This window comes from Cherax quadricarinatus, chromosome 11 (genome assembly GCF_038502225.1).
Source record: "Cherax quadricarinatus isolate ZL_2023a chromosome 11, ASM3850222v1, whole genome shotgun sequence".
Classification (NCBI taxonomy): Eukaryota; Metazoa; Arthropoda; class Malacostraca; order Decapoda; family Parastacidae; genus Cherax; species Cherax quadricarinatus.
Genome location: NC_091302.1, coordinates 50819299 through 50841332, shown reverse-complemented (window position 1 = coordinate 50841332; position 22034 = coordinate 50819299). Strand labels below are relative to the sequence as shown.

The window sequence follows — 22034 nt, the reverse complement described above, 5'->3', positions numbered from 1 at the left end:
ACAATAGATATCTACCCTCTACCAGGATACACAGCAATTCACAACTGCAGACCAAACCAAGTTGGGGGTGGTATTGCAATCTATTACTCTAACCAATTATCTTGTATTAGCACCACTTGCTTTAGTGATGAATATGGGGAATACATTTTTGCTAATTTTACTGTAAAAAACCTTAAGACACCTATAACAATCGGTGCCATTTACCGGATACCTCACACAAACATCCCAAATTTCAGTGAGAAATTAAAATCACTAATAACAAACAGATAAATGAATAAGCACCACCTTCTCTTAACTGGAGACTTCAACATCAACCTTGGCATACTAGATGATCAGCCTGTAACTGATTTCATCAATATGAACAACACACTTCTCATACCAACAGTAACTAAACCAACCAGGCTCACCGAGACAAGTGCAACCATAATAGACCACATATGGACCAATATACTAGCCCCCCTTAAATCAGGGATAATGACAGATAGCACTACAGACCACTACCCTACCTTCCTCCTGACAAACATTAGTAAACCACCACTTGAATACAACAAAGTCTCATTTAGACTCCATGACGAGGCCTCAATAAGGAAGTTCACAGCTGACCTAGAGACTGTTGACTGGCCTACAGAATTCTCCAAGGCCAATGGTATTGATGACTGGACAGACATTTTTCTTAACAAATTACTTAGACTATACAACAAACATTGTCCTATAAAAACGAAACAGATCACAAACAAACGGCTTGGTTGCCCATGGCTAACCAGCACCATTCTGAAATCCATTGACAAGAAACACCAATATGAAAAGCAATATAGACAGGGCTTAATACACAAAGATATTCTTAAACACTATTCATCAGTTCTCACCAAAGTAATAAAGAAAGCCAAACAACTATACTACTGCAGTAGATTCACAGACACTAGAGGAGATATAAAAAAGACCTGGAAAACACTCTCTCAGATTCTAGGGACCCACAAACTGAAAAAAAAATAAGAATATTGTCCTAACTAAACCTAATGAAACACCACTACATCCCACTGACACAGCTAACAAGATAAACGACTTCTTCTCAACCATAGGATCTAATCTCGCCAATAAAATCCCACATACCAATGCCCATGCCGGGGACTACCTAGATGGGAATTTCCCAAATTCCTTCTATTTTGCACCAACTGAGCCCACGGAAGTCACCGAGATTATAAAGTCACTTAAAAATAACTCGGAGAATCTGTCTCGTGTCCCACCATTACTGTACAAGCGAGCGGCCCATGCCCTTTCGCATGCTATTTCATTACTTTTTAACAAGTCACTAGAAACTAGCACCTTCCCAAAACTACTCAAGATGGCAAGGGTCACACCAATACATAAAGGTGGTGACCCTACAGACTTAAACAACTATAGGCCAATATCAAACTTACCATTGCTATCCAAAATCTTTGAGAAACTCGTGCACAGGAGACTATATTCATTTATAACGGCACAAAACATACTCAACCCCTGCCAATTTGGATTCAGGAAAAATAAAAGCACTAATGATGCAATCATAAAAATCCTAGATCTGCTTTACACAGCATTGGAAAATAAGGAATATCCACTAGGAATTTTTATTGACCTAAGAAAAGCTTTTGACACAGTAGACCACGACATCCTACTCCACAAACTTGACCATTACGGTATAAGAGGCCATGCGCTTGCTTATTTCAAATCTTACCTTACTAATGTCACCATTAAAGACATAGCATCAACAACACGGCCACTTGATACTGGAATTCCGCCGGGAAGTGTCCTTGGTCCCCTGCTCTTCATATACATCAATGATCTTCCAAACATATCCCAACACCTGAAACCCATTCTCTTTGCTAACGACACGACTTATGTCATCTCTCACCCTAATCTTGCCACCCTCAACACCATTGTTAACGAGAAGCTGATCAAAATATCAACTTGGATGACAGCCAATAAACTTACGCTTAACACTGACAAAACCTACTATGTTATGTTTGGTAGCAGAGCAGGAGATGCACAAATTAACATTAAGATCAACAACACTCTAATTACCAGACATAATGAGGGCAAATTCCTAGGCCTATACCTTGACAACAACCTGAATTTCAGCACCCATATCCAACACATAACCAAAAAAGTATCCAAAGCGGTTGGGATCCTCTCCAAGATACGATACTACGTGCCGCAAAATGCCCTTCTCACACTATACCACTCACTTATTTATCCATACCTCACCTATGCTATTTGTGCTTGGGGATCAACTGCAGCAACACACCTAAAGCCAATAATAACCCAACAAAAAGCTGCAGTAAGAATAATCACTAAATCCCATCCCTGGCAACACCCCCCCCCCCACTCTTCATAGATCTAAACTTACTCCCTGTTCAGTACATCCACACTTACTACTGTGCAATCTACATCTACAGGACCTTAAACTCCAATATCAACCTTGACCTAAAACGCTTTCTTGATAGTTGTGACAGAACCCACAGGCATAACACCAGACACAAACATCTCTACGACATTCCCCGTGTCCGACTAAACCTTTACAAAAATTCAATGTATGTCAAAGGCCCTAAAATCTGGAACACCCTACCTGAGAACTCTAGAACTGCAGACACATTCATCACCTTCAAAACTACCATTAGAAAACATCTTATCTCCCTGATACACCCCGTCAACTAACTACACGAATACCACCTGGTGGTTCACACTTACACTCACTCGCCCATTTGACCATAAACAGAAATATTAATCTCAATCTTAAAATAATGAATCCTGTGATACTCCAATACTGAAACTATGTACTGTGCCAAAACAAAAGCATTCACATTGCTAAACTCACAAACTAGTATTTAGTCACTTAGCCATAATACCAACTTACCTCATAATTTGTAATATTTTAAAATAAAGAATTAAACTAAGTCTGCCCGAAATGCCTAGCCATGCTAGGTGTTCTAGTGGTACACTCTGTAATCATTATTTTACTACATGTAAACCACACAATAACCAAATTCTGTAAACTCGGCATTGTAATCCTAATAGAGAATAAACTTTGAATCTGAATTTGAATTTGAATGTTATCCCTCCACCCGGCTACCAAAGGGGTCCATAAGTATTATTATCAGAGCACATATAAAATATGCAATAAATGCCAGACAACAAGTTTACACTAACTTATATTAAGTTAGCAATAGAAATAGGCATTAAAAACACAATAAAAGGTAAGATACACACAGAGTACACTTATTACTTACCTTAAAATATTAATATTAATGTGTGAGAAGTGAGTGGCAGGGTGTTTATTGAATAAAATCAGAATGGCACACCATCATCATCTAACTTGGCACTTAAAGCAAGAGGCTTACGACTTCTCTTTTTATCACAGCTGACCTTAGACGCCATCGTCAATGAGAGCCAACTAGTTAACGAAAGAGTAAACGAGAAAGAGAACGAGATACAGAGTTCAGACAATGTAAGAACACAAACTGAACAGGTAATGGGCGATCACTTGGTCAGGCGAAATAAATGCATAATAATATGTGTCTACTTTTAGTTCATTCACGTACGTTTGTAAGAGATTGTAAAACATTTACCTCAATATTTTTTATTATAATAATAATTACCTCACAATACAAATACTCTTACATTGTGTACAAGTTGTACAAGTTAGTACAGAATAAACAAACAGCAACACACCATTTTTAGAGTGAATGAAGATAATATTATTGTTATTATTATTATTATAAAAAGCACTAAACCCACAAGGGTCGTGAATTGCTATATATAGAGTAAAGGCATACGAAAAGAATATTTTTCTACAGTTATCCCCCAGTTTGACTAGAGAAAACATTATTCTTCCAACACTACCTACACAGCTGCTTTGTAAACAAATCTCATATTTACATCAATTTTTATTCTGTGAGTGTATGTATCATGTTTATATGCTATGTAATGGGTTTCATATATAATTTTGAGGAAAATATCATAGATGGATTAATGAAAATGCCTATATTGATGTAAAATAAGACATTTAGTGTGCCCAAGAATGATTATTATGTAGTGTTGGCGTCATGAGTAGAGAGACTTAGCGATTTTAATGTGTACCTGCACACCAGAACAGTGTGTAAGTATATTTAGGTACAGGTACACATAAGTATAATTATCAGAGTACATATAAAATACGCAGTAACTTTAAAACACTTGAAATTTTGGAAAGTTTCCTGACATAATAGATGTGGTCACGGAGAATGTAAACAAACCGGGTGGGGCACGCCGTATTTGAAAGACCGCTTGCCGTATAGCAAATTTTGGTCATAATTTGACATCGCTGCATTAGCAGAATGCTGTAAAGCGGGACCCTACTGTATGTGGCATTAGGTATAGTATGTGTATGCTTATACAGCAGGTTAGGTTCCAGGTTACTGCTGTAAAGAGAAAATTACTGTAAAGTGAAACATAGCCTTTTTTGATGTTCAAATGTATACAAAAGCCTGATAATGTTTACACTATCATATATTAAGTAAGCAATAGAGTTAGGCCTAAAAAATTCATATACAGTACACACATTACTTACCTTAAAAAATTTTTCAGCCTTAGCTTATAGTGAGTGGTGAATATATTTATTGCATGAGGTCTGAATAAATGGAGAATGGGTATACAGTAGAGCCACCATATCCACAGATTCAATTCTGTGGTTTCAGTTATCCAGTGAACAGTGGCCCAAAAATAACCCAAAAGTAAAATAACCCAGAAGTAGTAATGCTAGCAGTTCTTCAAAAGTCTATGAGAAGTTATGAAGTGGTTCCCATCAGTGTAAAAGTGCTAATTCTTCACATATTATTCATAATTTATCAACTAAATTTTATCATAGGTATGTAAGTAAATGAAAAATGACATATATAAGGTTTACCACTATCTGCAGTTTCAGGTATCCACGGTAAGTCTTGGAACATATCCCCCATGGATAAGGAGGGACTACTATGCCTGAAAACACCTGCATTAGTGAACTGCCATAAAGCAAAGCACTGTAAAGAGGTGCCCTCCTGTGCCGCATTCATACAGACTTGCATAATCAGTAATTATTTTTTTTATTAACAATGGCCGATTCCCACCAAGGCAGGGTGGCCCGAAAAGAAAAATTTTCACCATCATTCACTCCATCACTGTCTTGCCAGAAGGGTGCTTTACACTACAGTTTTTAAACTGCAAGACTCACGAAATCGTAATGACACGATTGCGGGTTCAATCCCGGCCGGGGTATGGTTTAAACTGCAACATTAACACCCCTCCTTCAGAGTGCAGGCACTGTACTTCCCATCTCCAGGACTCAAGTCCGGCCTGCTGGTTTCCCTGAATCCCTTCATAAATGTTACTTTGCTCACACTCCAACAGCACGTCAAGTATTAAAAACCATTTGTCTCCATTCACTCCTATCAAACACGCTCACGCATGCCTGCTGGAAGTCCAAGCCCCTCGCACACAAAACCTCCTTTACCCCCTCCCTCCAACCTTTCCTAGGCTGACCCCTACCCCACCTTCCTTCCACTACAGACTGATACACTCTTGAAGTCATTCTGTTTCGCTCCATTCTCTCTACATGTCCGAACCACCTCAACAACCCTTCCTCAGCCCTCTGGACAACAGTTTTGGTAATCCCGCACCTCCTCCTAACTTCCAAACTACGAATTCTCTGCATTATATTCACACCACACATTGCCCTTAGACATGACATTTCCACTGCCTCCAGCCTTCTCCTCGCTGCAACATTCATCACCCATGCTTCACACCCATATAAGAGCATTGGTAAAACTATACTCTCATACATTCCCCTCTTTGCCTCCAAGGACAAAGTTCTTTGTCTCCACAGACTCCTAAGTGCACCACTCACCCTTTTCCCCTCATCAATTCTATGATTCACCTCATCTTTCATAGACCCATCCGCTGACATGTCCACTCCCAAATATCTGAATACATTCACCTCCTCCATACTCTCTCCCTCCAATCTGATATCAAATCTTTCATCACCTAATCTTTTTGTTATCCTCATAATCAGTAATGTATTTGATAAAATATCTATACTGGTAAAATATAAAATTAACTATGTTAAGTTTCAGACCACTGTAGAGAGACAATAGGGCAAGACTAAAGGTGTATAAGATAAAGGAAAAAAAAGTATGAGTGTTGTGAAGTATGTGTTACAGACCAGTAATGGGCTTGCTGCAGCCTGCACAGAGGGATCCTCGCTTTGCATGGTAGTGGGTTTCGCAGTATGGCATGCCCTCGTGGTCGAAGAAGGAGCCTCCGTTGAATGGTTGCCGGCAGTCCTGAAAAGATGTGAAGTAAATTACCTGGCTCATTGTATGCTTTATATCATATGGGTGTTGTGGCAAGAAAAATCCTGCAAAATATACATAAATGTATAAGCTGATGTGTATATTCCATATTTCATGGCTAAATATTACAATTTTCACTGCCTAATAATAATTTTGCTACAAAAAGAAATGTAAATGCTGATTACCAGTCCTTATAATACTGCTTAAATATATATGTACGTATATACTATGTGAAATATGTATTACAGTGGAAACTCAGTACTTGAACTTAATTTGTTCCAGAAGGCTCAAATTGTAAATAAATAAATAAATAAATAAATAAAGGCTGTTCGAGTGCTGATCTGTTCGAGTACCAAACAAATTTTTCCCAACCAATTTTCTTTTTTGGTTGGCTGTTATCACTACTCTTTGTAGGCCCCATGGTGACTTATACAAAAACAAAAAAAAACAAAAATGCAAAGTTCTTGAAAGTCGTGTTTGTTTGGTCGAGTGCCAAGCAAATGGTTGACTACCAAGTAATTGTTTTTTACCGAAAAAAGCGTTCGAATACCGAATTGTTCGAATAGGGACCTGTTAGTGCCGAGATTCTACTGTATAATAATGATCTGTAACAAGAAAAATAAGAGCACAGAGCCTTGGGGTATAAAACAACTAATGCTGGCCCACAGATGGCTCCAACTTCATCCTGTTCCCTACTTTTATGTCTCATGACAATAAAAATGCTCTCAAATGAGCTGATGTAGGTAACAGCTCTTAGCTTGTCAATAAAGTTAGGAATCCTTAACCTGTAAATAGCTTGTCAATAAAGCTAAGGATCCTTAACCTAGCCTTGTCAAACCCTGTGTAAAAAAAAAAAAAAAAAAAAAAGGAACATTACCAAAACCAGATGCCCACAGGCACTTGGGTGTCTAGCACAAATGGAAGGATAATACTTTTATGCTGAAAATGCATCATTCTATCACAATGCCAGCAGGAATTCCCCTACAGAATTGTAAGAAATTATTTTTGAGGGTGGCTACGAGTCTGAGCAAGTGTTTAATGATGACGTGACAGGTGTTTGTTGGAAGAAGATGCTAGCAAGAGAAAAGTGCGCATGTACTCAAGGCAGCAAAGAATTCTTTCACCTTGCTTATGTGTGATAATGCATCAGGTGGTTTAAGTGTAAGCTCATGCTTGATAAATTAGACACATGTGCAACTCTTGGGTATCTTTACTGAGGAAACGTTTTGCCACACAGTGGCTTCATCAGTCCATACAAAGGAGAATCTTGAAGAACAGGAGGAGAATGAGGTAATCAGTTATCAACATGTCGGTTCTCTGAACCATTCATCTACAAACCTGTCAGACACTGCAACTTCTTGGGATCTTAATACTTGAATTCTTCGCTTGCCTAATTCTTGGGCACGACCTACTTCCACATTGAACAAATGTGACACCACCTATGACTGCTGCGCCTCTCCTGCCAACGGTTTATAAGCTCCTTCTCCACACGTATGCCGCATTCTATTCAAGATTGATGGACTGACCACATCGACTCAAGGTTGAGGGACTGATTACCTCATTCTCCTCCTGTTCTTCAAGATTCTCCTTTGTATGGACTGATGATGCCACTGTGTGGCAAAACGTTTCCTCAATAAAGATACCCAAGAGTTGCACATGTGTCTAATTTATCAACATGTTGGTTCTCTGAACCATTCATCTACAAAGCTCATGCTTATTTATTACTCCAATAACCCCTTGCTTTAAACAGCAAAGACAAAAGCACTTTGCCCATTATTTGAAGATCTAACCAATGAGCATAGATGACCGAGCCATTGTTTATCGACTGGTTTAAGCATCATTTTATTTCTGAAGCATCATTTTATTTCTGGTTGTGCAGGTTTAATGTGCACAATCAGGTTTAACCTGCTTGATAATTCACATACTCATCCTGAGCTCTTGAGAATATGCACCTACATGTGCAAGTTATATTCACCATCAAATACAACACTTATGATGCATCCATTGAATTGTGGAGTTATTAGGACACTTAAGTACAGCTATACATGCAGGATGATGCAGAAATGCCTTGCAGCAATGGATACTGACTTGGAGCTTGCAGTGCCAGAGTTCTGGCATAAATTTAACATAAAAGAGGCAATAAACTACATCAATAGTGCATGGAATGAAGTGCTGCCTCAGTCAACAATCGATGAAGGTTGGGGAAAATTATGGTTTAGTTTGGTGAATAATTTTACAGGGTTTCCCTCGGTAGAGTCAAAATGAGGAAATTTTTCATCTGGCAAGAAGATTACCAGATGAGGGATTTGAAGATATAAAGCCAGAAGACATGAATGAAAACATAGATGATGAGGAAGAAAGTAAGTCTAGAGGGAATGCTGGCAGAGTTCATTTCCCAGATAGACGAAAGATAACAAGGTTATGAGCAAGAAAAACATGCAGTTACATGAGCAGTTCCATGCTGCTGGTAAAATAGCAGACATTTTTAGAGAAGGGAACCCAGACACATTCAGAAGCACTGCTTTGAAGCAGACTGAGTGGGCAATTATGCCTTAATGTCAGCAGTGTGAAGTACTACATTTCAGAATACCTGAGCACTCCAACACAACTATCATCTAATGATAGCTCTGCATTGACAACAGTCCAAGAACTCCAGCCATTAACCTCAGCCTATGATTCACAACCATCATCAATGGCCCAGATGGGCTACACCTTCTCTAAGCCTTTCAAGATCAACATCACCAGCAACCAGAATTTAGAGTAAGAAAAATTTATGTAACTACACGTACAAGTATTGTAATTATGTACACCTCACTACAAGACCTAAAATAATTATTTTTTTTTTTTCATTCTTGGGGCTCCTGGGGCATAACCCTATTTTCTTCATGCATTCATCAGTTCAGTTAACACCATTTTTGACTAACATGCCGTTTTTAGGAACACAACTATTGTGTTTGTCGACAATACCCCAGGATATTTTCAGGGGTCAACACCCCTACGGCACAGTTCCAGATCAGGCCTGCTGGTGGGTGAAGACCTGATCAACCAAGCTGTTACTGCTGGCTACAGTCATATGTACAAACAACAGCCAGACTGAGGAACTGACTTGAGAAACTTATCAACTGCCCTCTTGAAGACAGCAAGGAGTCTGTTAGTAATACTCCTTACATATGAAAAAAGGTTGCTGAAAAGTTTTAGGCCTTTTACATTAATGGTGTTATCTTTTAATGCATCCAAAGCGCCCGTGCTTTTCAATGGGGTATAGTTTTGCATCATCTGTTGAGCCACTTGTTTTCGCAGGAATTGATTTCTCTGTGCTGATTCATGACCAGTCCGTATAGAGTTTTCCAGATGTATTTTGGGATGTGTCTTTCTCACCTACATTTCAAAGGATGCAGGTCAAGGGTTTTCCAGTGTTGCCAATAATTTAGGTGTTCGACTGCATTTATACGTGCAATGAAGGCTCTCTGTACATTCTTTGTCTGTGATTTTGCCGGCCTTAAAAGAGGTTGTTAAAGTGGAGGAGTATTCCAGCCAAGGGAGAACTAGTGACTTAAAGAGGACCATCACTGGCTTGGCCTCTCTTGTTTTGAAGGTACTCATTATCGATCCTATTTTTGTCCTTGTAGTTCCCATAGCGACAAAGTGAGATCCTCTTGACATTATCATTTCTAAGTCCTTCACATTAGTTTCTTGTTAGATTGATTGTTTAGTTGTAAACTCTAACCTCTTTTTAATTCTTCAAATTATCATACATATTTAGAAGAATGTAGTAGACCTGTGGAGGTCATACCATTCCTAGGGATTGAGAGTCACCTATGATTCAAATGAGGGGAGGATAAGTGCAATTCATTTGATCAAGAGCCACTTTCCAGCATCAAAGACCTCCCATCAGGAGTACTGATGTGAAGAATATACAAAATGAAAAATTTCTTAGTGAAATATGTAACAAGGGTTATTGAATTTTCATTAACATCACTTTTAGGCATAACTAATTTTTTTTTATCAAACTGACCATTTCCTCCTGAGGAAGGGTGACCTGAAAAACGAGGAAATTTTCACCACCATTCATTCAACTGCTGTCTTGACATTTCAATTCAAATGACACTCTGAACTGCAGCATCTCTGTCCCTCTCATATAGTGCAGGCACTGTAAGTCCCAAGGAGTCGAGTCTGGCTAGCCAGTTTCCTGTGAATCCCTTCATGAATGTTACCTTGCTTACACTCCAACAGCATGCCAAGTGATAAAAAAAATAACTGTCTCCACTGATTCTGATGTAACAAGCTCCAGCATGAATACTGGCTGCTCAAGCCCCTACCATTCAAAACCATCTCGCCTTCTCTCCAACACCTCCCAGGTTGTCCTCTACTGCTACAGTCTACCTCAATCTTCCCAGGATGTACTACTACTACTACTACTACTACTGTCCACCTCAATTTTATTCACCTTACTTTTTAAACGGTCTAAATTTCCAGTGGTTGTAGCTCTTAGCTGACATTCCAGTATTCTACAACTTTGTGAAGACTGTGTAAACAAGGGGAAGTGCTCAATGCATAAAGTTCATACAGCAGTATTATTATTATTATTATTATTATTGAGCCACAAGGGCTATACAGCTCATACAGCAGTAAGAATGGGAGGCAATCTAGCTGGATCCAAGGAAGCAGAGGGCAGCTCCAGTTCCCCTTATAGTTGTACTGCATTTTTTTTAAACTAAGTTTACAAATTGTAGTTTCTCGTTATTCCAGCTGATGATGGTAAGAATTTTTTTTTTTTTTTCATATTCTCCCCACTACTCCTTACTTTTCTCATATTCTCCCCATTACTCCTTACTTTTCTCATATTCTCCCCATTACTCTTTACTTTTCTCATTTTCTCCCCAGTACTACTTATCCAATTTGTTATTTTCATGATAGTTTGTTATTTTCATGATATTTTGAAATGATTTTTTAATTTTGAATTGTTAAAAGCTTGGGAGCCTCTTGTGTCTCCTCATTTCCTCTTATAAGCCTACTCAGATCTTTTTTGAGATTTCACATTTTCTTTGTAGCTATTTTATTAAGACTGGAGCCATTTTTTTTAATATAGCTTTTGGATCCTTTTTCATGCTTTATCTTAAATGTGAACACCTACCACCACATATTTCAATTATGGCCAAACATATGTTGTGAACACCTTTTTTAAATTTTCTTAACCATATAACTGAAGGTTTTTGGGGTCTTATCGTTCCTACTTATGAAAGTGTACTGTGTTTACCTACACTGTTTTCATTTAACCTGATTCTTTCTTTTTTATTTAATAAGATCAAAGTGTTCAGTTTTCATCTCTGCCTAATTCTGTTTTCTCATTTCAAGGGTTGATCCTGATGAAGAGCTCTTGATCCAAGTGTCTGCAACGGTTAATACAACTACTGGTGGGCCCCACTATACTGCACTTCGTTTTACGGTGTTTAACCTTTTCAGGGTCCATGCCATAGATCTACGGCTTTACGTTGAGGGTCCAAAACGTAGATCTACGCCATGAGCTCAGCTCACTCTGAAAAGCTGTGAGAAGTAAATTTGGGCCTAGATATGAGAGAATACATCTATGTGGTATGTGTGCACCACATAAAACAAATCCTGCAGCACAGTGCATAATGAGAGAGAAAAAACTGAGACCGTAATTTTCGATTAAAACAGCGACTTTGCAGTGTTTTTTCGTATGTTTTTTATAGTTGTATTTGCAATTTCTTGGCCTCATTTGATAGAATGGAAGATATACTACAGAAATAGAGATGATTTTTGATTGGTTTTATTACTGGAAATGGCTTGAAACTAAGCTCAAAGTAGCAGAAATGTTAAATTTTTGCCGATGTTCAAGAGTAAACAAATGACCTCACAAGTCTAATACATGACAGCTGGTGGGTCTAATATACATTCACAAATGTGGTGATATTATTTATACAATTATTACAGTATTGCATAACAGTAAATTTTCTATTTTTTGGTTTGAATAAAAATTCATTATGTGAATAAAAAATCAAAATGGAATTCATTTGTAAAGCCCGAAAACGTTACTAATGAACAGAGGAAATGTTAGTTTAGTGCCAGGAATGCCTACATTGTTTATTCTGAACCCTATTTTGAAATTGGAATATTTTGAACTTTGCATTAAATTGGCGAAATTACCAATTTCCGGTCACTTTATTTTGTTGTTGGAACAGTTAACTTGGCGATTTCTTGTGCTCTAGTGGTAGAATAGAAGTAATACTAGTGAAATAGCTTAGAATTTGGTTGACTGGAATATTGTAATTGTTCTAAAATGGGAGTCAAAGTTGGCAAAATCGCCGATGCGTAAATATCGCCGACGTATCAAAATTCGCGAGAGCATAATTTTGTCAATTTTCCATCAAATTTCGTACTTTTTTTTATTACCTTCAGAAAAAGATTCTCTACCATTTCATAAGAAAAAATAAAATTATTTTTTGAAAATTCTTGGACCCTGGTGCACACTTCGAAATTTGGCCTCTGGACCCTGAAAGGGTTAAGGCCGAAAATATTTAAGGTAAGTAATGAGTGTATTGTACATGGATTTTTTAGGTCTAGCTATATTGCTCACCTAATATATGAGTGTAAAAATGTTATCATGCTTTTATATGCATTTTAAAGTGAACAAAGGCTGTTTCACTTTACAGTGATTTTCGCTTTACAGCAGTAGCCCAGAACCTAACTTGCTGTGTGAGACCCCACAGTAGCCCAGAACCTAACCTGCTGTATAAGTGAGACCCTGCAGTAGCCCAGAACCTAACCTGCTGTATAAGTGAGACCCTGCAGTAGCCCAGAACTTAACCTGCTGTATAAGTGAGACCCTGCAGTAGCCCAGAACCTAACCTGCTGTATAAGTGAGACCCTGCAGTAGCCCAGAACTTAACCTGCTGTATAAGTGAGACCCTGCAGTAGCCCAGAACCTAACCTGCTGTATAAGTGAGACCCTGCAGTAGCCCAGAACTTAACCTGCTGTATAAGTGAGACCCTGCAGTAGCCCAGAACCTAACCTGCTGTATAAGTGAGACCCTGCAGTAGCCCAGAACTTAACCTGCTGTATAAGTGAGACCCCACAGTAGCCCAGAACCTAACCTGCTGTATAAGTGAGACCCTGCAGTAGCCCAGAACTTAACCTGCTGTATAAGTGAGACCCCACAGTAGCCCAGAACCTAACCTGCTGTATAAGTGAGACCCTGCAGTAGCCCAGAACCTAACCTGCTGTATAAGTGAGACCCTGCAGTAGCCTAGAACCTAACCTGCTGTATAAGTGAGACCCTGCAGTAGCCCAGAACCTAACCTGCTGTATAAGTGAGACCCTGCAGTAGCCCAGAACTTAACCTGCTGTATAAGTGAGACCCCACAGTAGCCCAGAACCTAACCTGCTGTATAAGTGAGACCCTGCAGTAGCCCAGAACTTAACCTGCTGTATAAGTGAGACCCCACAGTAGCCCAGAACCTAACCTGCTGTATAAGTGAGACCCTGCAGTAGCCCAGAACCTAACCTGCTGTATAAGTGAGACCCTGCAGTAGCCCAGAACCTAACCTGCTGTATAAGTGAGACCCTGCAGTAGCCCAGAACCTAACCTGCTGTATAAGTGAGACCCTGCAGTAGCCCAGAACCTAACCTGCTGTATAAGTTAGACCCTGCAGTAGCCCAGAACCTAACCTGCTGTATAAGTGAGACCCTGCAGTAGCCCAGAACTTAACCTGCTGTATAAGTGAGACCCTGCAGTAGCCCAGAACTTAACCTGCTGTATAAGTGAGACCCTGCAGTAGCCCAGAACCTAACCTGCTGTATAAGTGAGACCCTGCAGTAGCCCAGAACCTAACCTGCTGTATAAGTGAGACCCTGCAGTAGCCCAGAACCTAACCTGCTGTATAAGTGAGACCCTGCAGTAGCCCAGAACCTAACCTGCTGTATAAGTGAGACCCTGCAGTAGCCCAGAACTTAACCTGCTGTATAAGTGAGACCCTGCAGTAGCCCAGAACTTAACCTGCTGTATAAGTGAGACCATGCAGTAGCCCAGAACCTAACCTGCTGTATAAGTGAGACCCTGCAGTAGCCCAGAACCTAACCTGCTGTATAAGTGAGACCCTGCAGTAGCCCAGAACCTAACCTGCTGTATAAGTGAGACCCTGCAGTAGCCCAGAACCTAACCTGCTGTGTGAGACCCTGCAGTAGCCCAGAACCTAACCTGCTGTATAAGTGAGACCCTGCAGTAGCCCAGAACCTAACCTGCTGTATAAGTGAGACCCTGCAGTAGCCCAGAACTTAACCTGCTGTATAAGTGAGACCCTGCAGTAGCCCAGAACCTAACCTGCTGTGTGAGACCCTGCAGTAGCCCAGAACCTAACCTGCTGTATAAGTGGGGCCCTACAGTAGCCCAGAACCTAACCTGCTGTGTAAGTCATTTACATGATAGGGCTACTTGTACATTCTGCACTTGTGTTGTGCTCACTGCCCAGTATTGCCTGGTGTAGGCAGCCAGCTTTAGTCGAAACTAAGACACCTGCAAGGCCACACTAGTGCATGCAAGCTCACTGTATTTTTCTGCAACAAAGCCTACATGTGCTATGTCAGCTATTTATTTCCTGGATTAAGCCAGTAGATCATGGTGCCATGCTAACATAAGGGCTATATTGGTGTAGCACTAATGGTTGCTGACACACCAACGGCCACTACATAAAAATGGCAGGTAGGGAACATGAAGGAGATATTACTGACACAGAGAATTGGAGATACTCTCCTTTTGCTTGAATTAAACCTGATTACATCTCAGGGCACATACATCTCACCCACAGCCACTTGTTCGCAGATGCTGCTGTCCTCCCCTCTGTGTAGCCTGTGATGTGCTGCTGACTGTTGAATACACATTTTAAGTTTGCCCATGACCTTTACCTTTCTGCCTTCGTTATTTTTTTTTATAATTACCGAGGTGCCTGTAGGGACCTCAGGGAACTTTAGCAGTCTTTTAACATTAATTTGATGAGGGTTTATAATTAATGCTGGTTATTTTAATTTGATATTTATTTGTGTTGTATTTACTTTTATTTTTTTTAATTTTATGCTTCTCTTGTTGTTGTGTATATTTCTTACAGCTATGAGCACTGAGTGATTTATGTGGTCAAAGCACTTTCTAATGTCAAAACTACTAAAACTGATTACCTACCTCCTATTCCCAAAGTGTTGTTTGACCCTTATAGGTTTAGGGCTAACCCATAATAAAAAATACTATTCTGGTCTTGCCAGTGTTATTCTGTTATATAGAACTCTCGGTATTCCTTATCTTTTGATTTGCCTTATTATTTCCACTCTTCTATTGACGTGAAGTTTTAGTTGCTTGTAGCTTGTGCTCCTCCGGTGGTTGCAACCCTCTGAACTTTCTCAAGCTCCTGTAGCTACTCTGTTAGGTGTTGACTCCACACTGGTGCTATGAATGTAATGAATGGCCTGATGTAGGTAATGTACAATGACCTGATTCCCATAGGTTTTTGAAGGCAATTCTTTTATTAGGCAACTGTGTCTACGACTCTGGATAGGATGTCTCTCCAAGATGACTTTCTTTTCTCAGATTTCTGGAATTGTTTCTCCTCTTCATTGGTATTCCAGCACAGTCTTTCCATAGTACCCAGAGGTGTGTGTGTGTGTGTGTGTGTGTGTGTGTGTGTGTGTGTGTGTGTGTGTGTGTGTGTGTGTGTGTGTGTGTGTGCGTGCGTGCGTGCGCGTATGGGCATTCGTACAGTCATGTATGTTTGTGGTACAGGAAAAACATCATGTAGAAATGTGTGTAGACAATCATACTAGGTGTGAGGGGTATGGGAAGTGCACGTGTAGGCGTGTAGTATGATGTCAGTTTATGAACATGTATATGTGTGTGTCAGCACATGAGAGCACTCAGGTTTTACTTCCTGATTTCCGTAAGCCATGCGTGTCGTAAGAACTGACTAAAATGCTGGGACTAGTAACTCCTTCTCCTATATACATTACTAAAGTTAAAAAGAAAAACTTTCGTATTTTTGGGTCACCCTGCCACGGTGGAATACGGCCAGCTAGTTAAAATAAATAAATATATATATATATATATATATATATATATATATATATATATATATATATATATATATATATATATATATATATATATATATATATATATATATTATATACATACACACACACACACACACACACACACACACACACACACACACACACACAAACCGCATCCATCAGTTCAACACTTAGAACACGTACATGTATCAAACTTGTGTACATCCATTCAACAAACAAACTAGGCAGAGACTGTATATATTTTGCATGAACTCTTGCTTTGCCTTACGAGTGTTCTCGCAGTACAGGTTGAATTTGCAGTAGGTTAATTTTCCGGGTATCTGTCTTAGGCATTCATCATATTCCTTCAGCCAGTCTGGCAGTACTGGCTCTGTTAGGTCTTGGTGAAAAAAAACTTCTGGTGTGCTCTATGCCTTCAGCAGTACTGGATGGTATAACCTTGTGATAAATTCTCTCATCCCTTCTCTTGCACCTGTGGTCATGTTGACATCTTGTTCTTGTGGTTATTTGACATCTTGTACTTGTGGTCAAGCTGACATCTTATTCTTGTGGTCAAGCTGACATCTTATTCTTGTGGTCATGCTGATATCTTGTTCTTGTGGTTATGCTGACATCATGTTCCTGTAGCATGGTCATCCAGACATCGTGACGCAAGTCATGGTGGCAGGAAATCGCTCTCATTCATTCTAGGTACACACAGTGCTTGAAAAAAAAAATCGTGAGGTATCTATTTACCACACATTTCTGTATAAAGTACGAGGAGAGCTGACGAATAAATATGGGTAGAGAGGGATAGAAAAAACAAAAAACCATGCAAAATCACCTTTAATCAAAACACTGAGTTTCTCTGTGTATAACCTTATCAAAGTCGTATTTGATAGTCATCACTGTGTATCCAAGGAGGGTGGTAGTGTTAGTTGATCCTTAAGACAGTTACGAACGATCATCAGAGTGGACAAGTGTCAACTGTGATATAATAAAGTCCTGTCTTTTTGGTTCTTTTTACAAAACACTGATAGAAGTATGAAGCTTCAGTTTTCTAGCCTTCTTTTCCTGACCCAGTAATGTTATGCAGTAGAAAATAATTCCTTATACTGTATTTATCTATTTCCTTACGTAAATGTATATTTATATTTACTTATGTAAATATAAATTTACATTTCAGTATGTAAATGACGGATTAATGTGGGCCAGCGAGGAAGCGAGTGAAAGAAGGTAAGATAAGGAATGGTGACAGTCGTCAGCAAATCTCCAGCGCCATCAAGAACCACTAAACATGTCTGCTTGCCTACATATTTCGCAAGGGGCGGCCACCATCAGTGAAAGTGTTCTCCTACCCTGCGCGGCCGGGCATCTGCGCCCCGTGCCGCGGGCATGTCATATATGGCAGAGTACAGCAGTTTCTGGCTGAGGTATAGCACTTTCCTGCCCTCCCACCTGCCGCCCAGGAAGGCTTGGCATCCTGCCTCTTCCTCGTTGCCAAGTAATCACCCATCACAACATAATTACTGTAAACATATATAATTTTCCCCCCTCAAGTCGGACGCCAACACGTCGCCTTTTTCGAAGATCCCGACGATGTTATTGGGCAATTTGATTATGACAAAAAAATTAGCAAAATTATGGAAGGGTTTTGAATGTGCAATGAAATCAAACATTATCAGTGATAAGTAGGACAAATACAGCTGGTGGAAGTGGAGCGGGGAGCACCGCCCCCATACACGCCCAGGGGCTGAAAACTGCAAGCAGAAACGCCCATTTATAGGCGGAGGGGGGGGGTGAGAGATGGGCGGCCCTATATCACACCCCTGCCCACCCTGTCATACCCTTCCCGTTCGTTATAACACTTCAGAAAGATCGCTAAGTAATGTAACATTTACCGTAGCGACGCTCTCACAAACATGGCAGCTCACTGCTTTCACTTATGATATTAAGAAATATCAGTGTGCTGTATATCGGATACATTTCCCAATTAAATATTAGTATTAGTTTCACAGCCATTTTAATCATTAATAAATGAACGCTTTGAAACATATAACGCCGAAGAAAATAACTTATATTGCATAAAAAAAATCAAGGAAATGTATTCGAAATCTGAGAACTGACGCATTAGTATTTAACTTATTATAATATACACATACATAATTTACCGCCGCCACACTCTCAAAGGAATAAAAAAAATTACATTGTGTATTCAGAGGGCAAAAAATGGAGACAGAATTAAGTTCGTAACCCCTATAACCTTTCCCGCGAGAACATCTTCCCGCCACCAAATTTGGCGCGCACCTCCGAGTCTTTAACTGCGTCAACAAAGGCCGGAAATAAGATCACCTCCACTCCTATTGTATTATTTTGAGATAAAATATACAGTATAAAAGTCGTTTATTGATCATGTATGCAGTGTGATAAATTTTCCAAACGGGTCTAGCGCCTATGAGACCTCATTTTCTCATTTTTCTTTAAAGTCTACAACAAGTTCAGTGACTTGACTCTTTCATAAGCCATTTTATGTATTATTATTATTATTATTGTCCAGGCACTGCCTGAAGAATCCTTCCCATACTGAAGTTGGTCGTACTTCTGGGACAGGTGTTACTACCTTCACTCTGGTCTCGTATTAAGACTCTAGCTCCTCTCTCCAGTATACTGCAGTTATATATAACACGCAGTGAGAGTTCAAATGATGGTAGCTGCTGAAGCAGCAGCAGCTTTCGGATCAAAGGAGTTATGAGGAGACAACACGTCAGGGTTCAGTTTGTTAGGGTAGTTTTACTGTGGATCACAGAATCTTAATATCTTAAGAGGTTGTCTTTTACAGTCTCATCTACTTGGTTTTATTGCGTGCGTTTTCAAAAGCATTGAAATTTGCTAAACCTCCCTCCACCTCCACCCCACCAGTGGCGGACCTACATTTTTGGGGCCCCTGAAGCTTGAACTGTTATGAGGGCCCCTACGCAACACCTCAAACAGCAGACCCAAATTTTTTAAGCAATGTGGACTAAAGTCGCTTCTTGGGCCCCTCCGGGATTAGGGGCCCTGAAGCTTAAGTTTTATTAGTGTCATAGTAGATCCGTCCCTGCACTACACAAACACAAACTTACTAAAATACGCTATACTAACTTGGTCAAGCTGCAGACCACTTCCATGTCCAACCATCTCATCACCGTAGGCAACTACCAGAAACACTCCATATATTAAAACTCTTTATTTCATCAACAATACAAAATTATGTCTGAGATTTGTAATACGGTAGGTACATATAAATATATCTCTAAGACAACAATGTCTGTAATAATAAATATCGGGGAAGAAGCAAAAGGTGACGGGGAAAGTGGCAGCACCCAGGGTGCTGGTAGCTCACTGCGCAGGACACAGTGGCAGCACCCAGGGTGCGGGTAGCTCACTGCACAAGATACACTGTCTTCCAATGTCGCAAAACATACTTGAGGGCTCATGGAGCGTGTACCTAGTTCACACAGTCGAGGATTTCATCTACACATGCATACATATACACAGGAAGTGGTGGAAGCACATTTCATACAGCTGTAAGAGCAGGTATGATAGAACTTACGAGGACAGAAATTGTGTATGACCATTCGCGAATAGTTAGGAGGGATTGAGATTAGACTATCTCCGTAGCAATACATAAGAATGAATGTGTGTACACACACGCATTCACTGTTTCCTCACTCAAATGAATCCAGACATAAACAATTACTCCTCATAACCGAACATTCTACTGTAATGCAAGAAATAGCCTTTCTATGTAAATGCACATCTAAGTAATGGTGAACATTATATATCCCGTGTGTTCTGCTTTCTCTCGTCCTTAGATGTACCACGGAGACTCCTGGAATTCTCCCGGAGCGGAGACTTGACATACAGTTGAGATTTCTTTACAACTGCAAATAGCACTTGTAGGAATCTTGAGTCACAGTTGGCAGTCTTATGAAACTGAGGCTCGAGTCACTGCTGGGAGCCTTAAGAAGCTGAAGGAGTCACTTCTAGATATACCCTGACTGGATAAACATCAAGAACTAAAAAGCACAATACCCTGACTGGAACAAGACACAAATAACCCGCACGTAGGAGAGAGGAAAGCTTATGACGGCGTTTCGGTCAGCCCAAAACGGACTGAAACGTTGTCATAATCTTTTCTCTCACTAATTTGTGAGTAATTTGTGTATGACCGAACATCTCTTGCATAGCATGTTGTGTGTTAGTGACATCTTACCAATAGCTATTATGAGCATTTTAACATGGTAAGGATAATGTTATACATAACAAATCTAAGGCTGATATTTATCATTTTCATATACCTTCAGAAGCTTTATAACATCCGTGCCAAGATACTTCAGGAAATCGCCAATTTCAGCGCCAAGATACATCTGGAACATCAGCGCTAAGATAAGATGGTGATAAGTCTTCATTACACCACTGCAGATGGTGATTAGTCTTGCGGTGAGAAAAAAGGTACACTGGTATTTCTTGATAGTGTTATAGACACTCCTTGGTCCCAAACCTTGACTCAAGCTACAAGTACCTTTGCCTGAACTTAAAACGCAACTTAGTTTGTATAAATCTAATATTAAACATAGCCAGAGACTGGTAATAGGGAGCTTCTTCCTTGCTGAGTTCAGGAACTGTGCACACGTAACAAGTGAAGACCAATCTTGGCTTTCTTCTGAGCACTTGAAGAAATTATATATTTTACACCTCTGACGTTAGCTCCTCTCCGCCATATGGCTTTATACGACTCACGCGGCTCTGGTGCCCTTTTGGGAATATAATAATAACAAGTGAGGGACAGGAGCCATAACTAGCAGACACACTTGGCATCAAAACATAGCCATCACGTCGCCACTCTTACAGAGTACATAAACCCCGAGGCAAAAGTAATGTTTCAGCCAGTGTTTTTGTCCAGTCTGCCAATGAGTCTTGGCTACCGCCTTGCCGAACTTCCTACCCCAATAAGCACACAAAAAGTAATTTACTATGCCTGGTTATCAGCAGGGGTATTCTGTAGATTATGGTGAGCGTTCATCTCTAAAGTCAGCAGCAGCTAGTGGGTGTTGGCACGGTAGCTTGGCTAGAGCACCTTGTTCTCGTAGACACGCCCTACTTCACCCACCTTCTTCCTATCTCTATGCCCTAAATTCCAATACTTTCGTATTCCTTCTTACGCTCACATCCTATGTTTCGTTTGTACAGTATGCGTTGTCTTCGGTGGTTCCCGGACGTGATCTTGTCAACTGGTAGGTTAAGTCTCTCGCCCTTACTGACAGTCTCTGTGCTGCATTGTTGCCCTGTGTTGGGTAGTGGTGGTTTTAGTCCTCGCCCTGGGTATGCCACAGTGGTTTACATAGTGGTAGTGATGGTAGCTTTCGTGATGGTGGTGGTCCTAATCCTCGCCCTGGATGTGCAATAGTGGTTCAGGTAGTGGTGGTGGCGGCGGCAGTGGCGTTTTGTGGCGCTAGTCTTCATCTTCGTCGGAGTCAGAGACGCCCATGCAGTCTGGACACACGGGCTTGTTGTCGACCGCATAGTACTGTTTCTTCCTCATGCTCTGCTTGCAGTCCTTCAAGAGAGGAACAACC

The 22034-nt window shown here is 40.2% G+C and overlaps 1 protein-coding gene across 12 annotated transcripts in view; it reads right to left on the bottom strand.

The window, feature by feature from the left end:
* Pax (paxillin) overlaps positions 1 to 22034 on the bottom strand; it is a 216670-nt gene that overhangs the window by 11424 nt on the left and 183212 nt on the right. For 11 of the 12 annotated variants that reach the window (XM_053775026.2, XM_053775030.2, XM_053775022.2 and 8 more), the window contains one exon: positions 6212 to 6332. In XM_053775026.2, coding sequence (XP_053631001.1) covers positions 6212 to 6332 — 121 coding nt within the window. Of the gene's footprint in view, positions 1 to 6211; positions 6333 to 19627; positions 22016 to 22034 lie in introns of those variants that run through there. The other variant, XM_053775027.2, reaches the window with a different exon arrangement.